The 10,839-nt window shown below is 30.2% G+C and overlaps 1 protein-coding gene across 1 annotated transcript in view; it reads left to right on the top strand.

Moving 5' to 3' along the window:
* Positions 1–10,839, top strand: part of LOC106461743 (spectrin beta chain, non-erythrocytic 1-like) — a 156,572-nt gene that overhangs the window by 115,311 nt on the left and 30,422 nt on the right. The window contains 10 exon segments of the mRNA XM_013921591.2: positions 804–995; positions 1,285–1,368; positions 1,622–1,740; positions 3,722–3,836; positions 4,741–4,854; positions 5,205–5,326; positions 6,585–6,645; positions 6,748–6,849; positions 8,994–9,182; positions 9,913–9,990. Coding sequence (XP_013777045.2) covers positions 804–995; positions 1,285–1,368; positions 1,622–1,740; positions 3,722–3,836; positions 4,741–4,854; positions 5,205–5,326; positions 6,585–6,645; positions 6,748–6,849; positions 8,994–9,182; positions 9,913–9,990 — 1,176 coding nt within the window.

Raw genomic sequence — 10,839 nt, 5'->3', positions numbered from 1 at the left:
GTGTACATTATCTGAGCAGATGTTCATGTGTACCTTATCTGAGCAGATGTTCATGTGTACATTATCTGAGCAGATGTTCATGTGTACATTATCTGAGCAGATGTTCATGTGTACATTATCTGAGCAGATGTTCATGTGTACATTATCTGAGCAGATGTTCATGTGTACATTATCGGAGCAGATGTTCATGTGTACATTATCGGAGCAGATGTTCATGTGTACATTATCGGAGCAGATGTTCACATGTACATTATGAGAGCAGATGTCACCTTATTAGAGCAGATGGGCACGTGTATGTTATCGGAGCAAGTGTTCACTTGTGTGTTATTAAAGCAGATGTTCATGTATGTGTCATCAGAGCATATGGTCACCTATATGTAATCATAGCAGTTTGTTCATCTGCACATAATCTTCAGTATGTGTGAAGTAATATTGTAACGGGTGTTCTTGTGATGCACGGTGTATGTAATTGTAGCAGACAAACATGTATAATGTGCATGTAATTGTAACAGACGGCCATGTACGGCATGTGTGTAATTGCAGCAGATGGACATGTATGTTTTTGTGATTGCAGTAATGTCATGTGAGGCTTAACTTGAGTGGAACAGGTTCTTACAGAGATCTGCAGCTCCTGAAAGTTCTTGGACTTTTGTAAAGTGAAAACATAGTAATACATGGCCTGAGCTAAAATAAATACTGTAGTGTTAAAACCTAATAGAATGTGTTTAAGAAAAACCTTTAAAAATGATCTGATTTTAGTAGTTGAGTGCTATGTCCTTTGTAAACTTGTGATGGTTTTATAGAAAGGTGAATCACTGCTATCCAAAAGGCATGAATCCTCGATTGAGGTTAGGAGGCAACTGGAAACATTACTAAAGAAGTGGGCAGAGCTACGTAAAGCTTCGTCTGATCGAGGTCGAGGTTTAATGGAGGCACAGGACATCTTAGAGTTGAATACTCAAGTAGATAAAGTAGAGGCATGGATGAGAGACAAGGTATATTTTGCTGATCAGCTTTCTGTTCTATTAGGTAGTACTATTAATATTTACTAAAATCTTTCCAAGGGCTTTTGTGTTAATGTACAACTGATTTTATAAATTATTCTATTTAGTAATTGAAATGTTTTGTATTTTGCTTTTCTTTTTTAATCCATGTAAGCATGAATTATAGAGATATAAAATCTGTTTATGTCAATCTGTTTATGTCAGTCTAAAAGTGTTTTTATTATCAAGCTCTATTTTTTTATTAAAGACACATTTATATGATTGGTTATTTTATCTCTAGGAAATGATGGTTCAGGCAGGTGACACTGGAAATGATTATGAGCATTGCCTTTCACTACAAAAGAAGTTAAATGATGTGGATTCAGTAAGTAAACCTTGAATCCTAACTTGTGTTGAATAAGAAAAATTTTAAACATTCAGTTAGTGTTTCTTCTTATTAATATGATTACTATTATTTAGGTTTCAGTCTTTGAACAAAAGATCATTTTAAAAGGCTCAGTAAGTATTGACATACTTGTTAAAAAGACTGGTATAGATTCATTCTTATAGAATGGTTAAGTAATAACTTTTGTAAGCAGTTATTATATCAAGTGAAATGCCACCTGTTGTGTTTTTAGGACATGAAAGTGGATGACTCAAGAATCAAGAACATCAATAACCTTGCTGACAAACTGGTTCGTCAAGGTTTATCAGACACTCGAGCAATACAGCAGCGATGTGACAATTTGAATAAGAAGTGAGAAGATTTTTTGATACCCTGTGATTTTACTTTGTTTTGTTACTTCAATAAATAAAATGAAATAATGAAACCTTCTAGTTTTCACAGTTGGTTGATATTCTTACATGAGGCAAAAATGACTTTTCTGGTTCTATAATGTTTTTGGTAAGAGTTTCTGCTCTCTCAGCAAAAACTTTTTTGTTAGGTTTATGCGATTATTGAAAGGTTCAAATCTTGTTTATTCCAGTTTTAGTATTATTATGAGATTGTTTTTTGGTACTTTTTCTGCAAAATGCTTTTTGGTGGGTACGTATGGGACAGTGATCTTGCAACTTCTGTTTTTTTGGGTATGTATGGGACAGTGATCTTGAAACTTCTGTTTTTGTTTAAGAATACTTATCAATATGAAAACTACTCAGTAAAAGTACTTGTCAGTTACCACACCTTTCTTTTTATTGGTATATCTTGAAATTCAGAAAGCCATTTTTCCAATAAATCCATCTTAATTAAACAAAAGAAAATTTTATAAAAATATGTAATAAATATATTACACTTTAGTCCATGCCAAAACAGAGGTGCAAAAAAAGCAAAAAAAAAGACTCACTACCTAACCAGGGATAGTGCTAGCCCTCTGGGAGCCTTAAGCAGAAATATTTTAGGTCCTCCTCTAAAACAATACTGAATGCATGGTTTCAAAAAAACCAAAACATACACAAACATAAAGAATACTAATACAGTGATTGATGTGTTTTTGGGTTGCTTTCATTGAAAAGATATTTTCAAATTAGTACATATTAAGACTGCCAAAAGTCAAAGTTCTGAAGGAAAAACAAAAATTCGTGTGAATTGGGAGGGGGCAGTCATGAACTGCTCAGAGCCCTAAGCAACTGCTTATACTTATTTCAAATGCCACAACCAAGTCTAATACCTGCGACTACTATATTGTAAGTTTGAAGTACTGTCAATTCCATATGTATTAGCCCAGGGCTAGTGTGATTCAGTTTGTGTGAATTGTATGTAAAATCCCAATCTTTATTTAATTGATACAAGGTACAAAAATGTCACATGTTATTTTTCCTTTCACTTCATTAAATATCTACTGTAACTGAAATTTTTGTAAGTTTGGTAGTCTCTTCATTTACAAAAGACTAATGTTGTAAGCCTGACATACAAACACCTATGCAAGATTTAGTTACACTTATAAGTAAAAATGACAGTTATTTAGTTTTGTATTCATAATGCTTTCTAATCTAGTGATTATTTTTGGCTGGAGTAAAAATAGTTATTTTTTAATGCAAAGTTTTATTGATATGAGCTTAAACAGCCAGTCTGGACAAAATTCTATGGACTCCTCACTTGGAACTACATGACCTTTTTCATAGGTATGATGGAAAAACAGCAAATGTGTTTTGAATGACAGGCTGCATTGTGGTTGTTTTGATTTTGTAGTATATGTAGCATGTATATGTAGTATATTATATATTCTGAATTAAATCGTATTTTCAATACATCAGGAATACCAATCCACCACATGTGTAAACTGGTTACTTCCTCATAGATTTTATGTCTGCCACATATTCTTTAGTATATCATGCTATTTTAAGTTTTTTAATATTGTTCAAGAAGTCACTACAGTGAATATAGATGTGTATATCTTTAAAATGTGTAGTTATTTAATGATTATAATGAAAAAAAGAATTGTAGTTAGTAGAATTTGAATTTGGTCAAGTAAATTTCTCAGGCCTATTAGAGCTTGGACATCAAAACACATTCTCACACCCTTGCTAAAACAAATTTTGAAATCCTTCTATTTTTTATGAATTGCTAAACAATCGACATCATTAGTATAATGATTTGGTGTGACTTGTATTTAAGTTTATATTCTTAAAATTTAATAACTAGTGATCTACTGAACTTGTATAAAATGTATGTTAACAATGTTTAATTTTGTTATACAGACTTGCACGTCTCTATTTAATGTTATATATGTTTCATGCAGGTGGAGAGCACTGCAAGGGGCTATTGCAGCATATCGAGGAAAACTGACAGGTGCTTTGGAAATTCATGCCTTTAACAGAGATGTTGATGACACTAATGATCGCATCAATGAGAAGGTAAGCATTTTAAAGGACTTCAATGACATTTACTTTCAAAACCTTTAAAGATTAAGCAGTAATATTAATAAAGATGTAATAATTTTGTATTTGTGTAAGATATTGATGGCTAGCTTGTTTTCTAAATTAAAAAGTATAGTAAAGTACCACTATATTGGTAATAATAATAGTGTTTTCTGCTTGTAGTGTGAGCAGACAGATGAATAGAGAAATTACATTGTAATATTGTTAGTTTCATAATAATAATGTTGTTACTACTGGGAGTTAAATCAATACAAAGTATAGTTTAGTGTTTATAGTAATATTTTTATTGAGATTGGACAGGTCAATAGAGAAAGAATAGTTTATTATTGCTGATTTGGTTATAGTAATGTTTTTACTTGTAGTGTGCAGATCAATACATTCATTCCCCAACAGAAATATATATATCAATCTCTTTGAACTACAAAATTATACTCTGTATATATTTTAGCAGGATCTTTTTGAACTAAGAAAAACATTATTATCATTTTATAATTAAAATTGACTCAAAAACCAGAAAAGGACTATTATTGACCATTTCAGTTTACTCTCTCTAATCTAGCCTCTTTCAAATGTTATATCATATGGTATTTTTAGTTGCCATGGTGGCAGACTCATCTCAGGGCTAATGTACAGCATTTTTTTTAATAGTGTTTAACCTGTTAAATGAACACATATAATGTATTTCAAGAACAGTTTGGGAAGAAAAGTAAACAGGTTAACATGTGTTTCGTATACGATTAATTGCCAATGTTTGAGATTAAAAGTTTTCTCAGAAAGTATCAATAATATCCGTTATCATTTTGTAATATTGCCCACCAATAGTTTTTACTTTAAAAACAATTGTATAACAGTGTATTGAAAATGAAGTTTCATATTTTAGGTTGGATTTCTTTCTGTCGAAGATGAAGGAAAAGATCTTCAATGTGTGGAAGCTTTGCAGCGTAAGCAAGAAGCTGTTGAAATGGAAATCCAGGCCATTGACTCTAAACTAAGAGTAAAGTCCTAGTTTTGTTAATAACATCAGCGTTATTCTGTTAAAGTAATATCAAACAATGATTTGAAATGTTGTTATTCTTTGTTTTAACCAAATGAGACTATATTTGTTAACTATTCAGTGTTTGGTACATTATAATCTATTTTATCATGTGTCGTATATGTTTATTGTCTATGATAACATACCAAAATTTCCATGCAGGTTCACTTTCTAAATAATATGCAATATTGTGTTAAAATGAATGCAGCAAAGTGTCAGATTCATCATATTTGGTTCTAGAAAGTTGACTGATTTAAATGCCTGTAACCAAAATCGTACATTAGCTTATTCTTTCTAATATGAACTTGCAGCAACACGATGCCGATGCTCGTCGGTTAATCCAAAAGTATCCAGATATGGCAAAATTTACTCGAGCAAAAATTTATGAAGTTCAAGAGAATCGACGAAGATTGACAGACATTTGCAAACAAAGGTAATAATTGTCATAACACATATGGTTTTAGAATTTGATTGGACATTACATTAAGTGAATAAAGTTTGACACTATGTTTTCATCATCATTTAGTGTTACCATATGATTGGACGTTATATTAGAAGAATAAAGTTTTGACACTATTATATTTTATCATCTTGAATCATTTCTGGCATGTATTGTGCAAAAAACTCACTTTTTTTTGTTTAGTTTGAATTTAGTTGGAAATATTTTTTATGCAAATTTTACTAAAAAAATACTGTATCTTTAATGTTGTATTTCCATTTGAGAGTAATATAAGCAATCTAAATAATAATTACATATTTGTAGATAATTTTGAGATTTTGTTGTTACATAATCCAATAGTTGGTTCATAATTTAAGTACAAATATGAGAGTCCTAAGTTATTACAATTTCTGTAAAAGAATTGTGTAATTAACATATAACTGATGATTAATTAGAAAAACTTTCTGTAAAAAAAAGAATATGTATTAAAGAACAACATTCAACAACATTAAAGTTTTGCAAATTGTCATTTGTTTTTATTGTGAATTATCATTGGACATATGCTAAAACGTGGTCCAGTATATTTTGTTTGAGTTTGTAATCTACTTCATAATCTACACTTAAGAATGGATCTTCAGAAAAAAATTAAGTTATTATACTGATAGTTAAAATAGGGATAAAAGCAACATATGTGAACTATTTTACAACTTGTTAGTTACACAGATCCAGAATTTGTTTTACATTTACTGAATTTTTTTGTTAAGAATAAATCTGTTATAAGTTCTTTGAAGAAACCATAAACTTTAATTTGTTCAACTAACATGGAAGTAAAAAATAAAGAAAGTTTGTTTACACAGGAAATACTGTTCTTTACTAGTTGGAAATAAAGAAGACTTGTTTACACAGGAAATACTGGAAATACTAATCTTTATTAGTTAAAAATAAAGAAAGTTTGTTTACACAGGAAGTAGATGTTCTTTATCACAATTAAAAAGCTTGTGTAATTTCCTAATAGCTTGGCAAGTTGGGCATTTCAGTTTTATATACTGTTAGATTTAGCATTTGGTAATGTACATTGTGCAGGATACTGTTTGACTTCATTATATCACACTTAATAATGGAACATTAATCTTGAGATTTTCAACATTATTATTAAAAGTAACTTTTTAATGTGTATAATGTTGTTAATGTGTATGATACACCCTTCATTTAGTTACAGTTAGTGATATTGTTGTTGTTTTTCACCCAATAGAAAGCAGCGTTTAAAGAATGCACATAGTCTCCAAGCTTTCTTGACTGAAGTTGCCAAGCTGGTGAGTAACCACATAGTTTGATTTGATTGAAATGGTAACTTGGAAAATGCATTTCCCTTATTGTACTCTGCTGTAAATTTTGTACTTTTATATTTTTTGCAGGAGTCCTGGTCAGATGATATGATAAAGCAGATGAAATCTGGTGAATTGGCTAACTCAATCTCAGAAGCTCAAAGTAAACTACAGCTGCACCAGGAAAGAAAGGTTAATGTCATTTTATTTAAATGATTTAAGTATTTTTGTTTTGAACAGAATTGTATAATATAGTCTTATACACATGCATAATACATTATTGTAACAAAAGGGTAAATATGTCTAAATATTTTTTATTTAAAATTTTCAAGATATTTTGCTGGAAATAACGATATTTGTGGACATCCTTTAAAATACTACAAAATTAATTTGACTTAAAACTAGTGTGTTCAAATGTCTGAAGAAAATAGAACTTAATAAAGGAAAATATTTCTAAAAGAACAGTGTTTTAGGACTCTGCAGTGACAGTCTTTCATGCAGCAGTTGTTTTATAATATTTGTTTCGTATGATACTATTGCCAGTAAAAAAAAAAAAAAGATATTTGTTCTGAAGTTTTTTTCTACAAATCTACAAACAGATTGTTCAAAGTTTTATTATTGCATTTCTAAGAGTCACTAGATATCTTTTTATTTGAAAAATCATGTGTGGAACCAGTTTAAAGTATTAAGTTGAAATATTTTGCCAATTATATACTCACTTTATTGGTACTTTTCAAGTTTTTACAAGCTCTATATTCATTTTACTTTTACTTTAGAGCTTTACTTAAAGTCCACTAAACAGGAGATTTGAATGAAGTATAGATTATGGAGTATTACTAACATTTTTATTGACTAAGTTGAGGATAAACAGAATAACAAGACTGGAAACACATGTGAAACAAAATGAACAAGCTTTATTAAGATTCTCAGTATAAAAAAAAACTGTGTGTGTGTGTGTGTGCTTTTTCCTGCATGGACACTCTTTGCATTTAGTTGGGAGATTTAGTCAGACTCTTAAATACAAGTCTTCTTCACCAACCTTCCAAGCTTTGTATCTTACTTTACTTAAACTTAGCTTGTACTCTACTACTCTTAGGTTTGAATAAACCTCTATTGATACAGATCAACTGGTGCTACCACATGTCAAGTTATTCTCGTTACACATATGTGAAACTGGAACTAACTTTCAGATATCACTTGAACAGCCACTGAAAGACATGCTGTTGAAATCCTTACACAAAGTCACATGTTCTCCATGAGTGATAACAGAGATGCATCTAACTTTGGGAACTTGAAACAAGATCAAACGAATGATTTTCTTAACCATGTGTTATGTGAAATCTGCAAATATTCAGAACAACGAATAAAATCAGAATAAATAACACTATAAGCAAATAGAAACACATGGTGCATTTGTATATCATACTGATCAGTCATTACAGACTCTACTCACTGTACTTATACTAGTTATTGCAAAATCTGTACCCACTTGATACTGGTCAGTCATTACAAACTCTATATATTTACTTTATTTGTATTGGTCAGTCATTACAAACTATGTATTTTCTTTATTTGTGCTTATCAGTCAATGCAAACTACTTACTTACTATATGCTGGTCAGTTGATCATTATAAACTGTATAGTCAGTCATTACAAACTATATATTTGCATAAGTCACTGTAAATTATTAAGTGTGGAACTATTTTGTAACAAAGTATATACAGGTGTATATGATAATGAAAACTTGGTAATATTTACCTAAGAAATATAAAAATTAATAAGTAATCACTGAACCTTCTACTGACTGCACCTGACTGGAGGTTAGAAGTGAACATTTTGTTCTTTTTGCTGCAGTCATCAATGCAAGAAACTGAAGCATCCATCTCCTTTTAGACTTATTAGGTCACTATGGAAGATTGAATGCCAATACTATTTACTTTGCCAAAGCTATCTTGAAAACATGGTATATAGTCATCTTGGCTCCTCACACATCAGGGGGGGATACATGTTATGTGTTATATTTTATGACAGACTGAAAATGAAGAGCAAAAGAAATATGAAATTAATTTATTTGCTGTATGTGTCTTATATGGACAAAACGTTTTTTAAGCTTTTTGTCTCAGCATGTTAACAGATGCAGTATATAGACTTCTTTGCTCTTTTTAACAACGGATTGCTTATTTCTTTTAAACATGTGTGTTTTATATGTTCAAATATCCTGTATGTTGCAATAAGTATTAAAATAAATTTTCAATATTGGCCTAAAGTTTTTCATTTGATGTCATGATGACTGACCTACATAAAGAGAAAACTTGTTAAAATCTGTCTTTGAACAGGCAGCGATAAACTATCGGAAAGAAGTTTTCAGGGCAGTGAAAGACTCTGGTCAAAAATTGCTCCAACAGAACCATCCTGCAAAAGAGAAGATCCAAGAAGGTCTACAGGACTTGGAAGAAGTACAAAAAAAACTTACTCAGGTTTGGGATGAATGTCAGACGGCTATGGAACAGTGTTGTAAACTCCAGGTACTGAAGCACTTGTACTTAAATGTGTGTTTTTCGTTTAGTTTCATGAACTGAATTTTGTTTTCAATTTAGCTGTTCATGTTATTAAATAGTGTACCTATGGGTATGAAGTTTCAAAATATATTTTATTATAAGCTATTTGCATATAACTTGCAAGAATCAATTAATTTTTCAAAATTTCAGGTTCTTTTTCCTCTTGGGATTTTGCCCACCCCCCAGTGGGACAGTTGTAAGTTTATAGACTTACAATTAAATTCCAGGGTTTGTTTCTTGCAGTGGACATAGCAGATAGCCTTATGTGGCTTTTATCTAAAACAAACTCAGGATTCTTGACATATAACTTGTAAATCCTGTAATTCTTTTTTAACAGTTGATCATAATATTTTATATTGTAACCTTGTATCTTACAACTAATTAATGATTTTTCAATTTTCAATACCAACAAAAAACAATTTGTATCAATTAGAATGACTATTTTGTTTATTTTTCAGTATAAAGAAGTTGAGGACCTATTGTAAATTCTACATTTCTTGTGTTTTATCCAAGCCAGTCATTGTATGAGATAACATGTTTTATAGATTGTTGAATCATCAAATTGTTTAATTAATGAGAATAACGCCTATCAAATAAAAGGATAGGAAAGTATTTGTTTATAAATATTTATTGATTTAAATTGTTTTCAAAACTTCTACAGTTTTATCATCAACAAAATTATTTTCTTTTTATATAGATGTTCATAGAACAAGCAAAACAAGTGGAAATATGGTTAGCATCGCAAGAGGCTTTCTTAAATAATGACGATCTTGGAGTAAGTGATTAACATTTTAATCCAGTTCTAATGAGAAGAAATATGTGTATGTGTCTAAGTTTCATGTACAGTATTAAAAACTGGAAAGTGTTCATTAGTTAGCCCTGTAGATACAGGTAGGTTAACGTGCATGACACAATCTTTTTTACAGAATTATATTCAAGACTTAATTAAACTACTTTATTAGCAATGTATGTTAATACCTAGTTTACAATTAAAATCTTAATATCATACGAATTTTAATTTCTTATTTTCAAAAAGAAATGAATTTTCAGTCTTCACTTATATGAATCACATGACATTTCTTTACTCTGAATTGCACACTTACACGTTAAACATTCTTGAGCCGAAATAAAAGTTTATAGTATATATTCTTCTTGCTTTAATGTGTTATAAGCTGAAACTTGCTTATAAACCATGGCCCTCTTAGCACATGCTGTCTCTAAACAATTTATATAATTGTCTTTGACATTTACTATAGGATCACTTATAGCCAAAAGAAAGAGAGAGAAATTTAAATTCATTCTTTCCTTTTGAGGTTAGCTTGTTCTCTTGCTACATTTTCTTTATTCTACATCAATATCATTATTTGCTATTGCCAAGATCACCTCTACAAGTTAATGAAAATAGTTTAACACACATCAAGTTTTGTTAGAAAGCTAGTTAAATTATAATAGTTTTATGATATTGTTTTTTATTGCTTGTTAATATTTTGTGTTCTAACTCTCATATTTAAAATATATATAAAGATTAAATAAAATATTAACTACAACCATACCAAAAATAAGGTTAACTTTCATTGAGACCTCAAGAGCAAAAAAGATCCACAAGCAAGTACTAAGTTTACTT

This window comes from Limulus polyphemus, unplaced genomic scaffold, assembly GCF_000517525.1.
Source record: "Limulus polyphemus unplaced genomic scaffold, Limulus_polyphemus-2.1.2 Scaffold1022, whole genome shotgun sequence".
Lineage (NCBI taxonomy): Eukaryota > Metazoa > Arthropoda > Merostomata > Xiphosura > Limulidae > Limulus > Limulus polyphemus.
The sequence above is the reverse complement of the archived record's forward strand: the minus strand, read 5'-3'. Positions and strand labels throughout refer to the sequence as shown.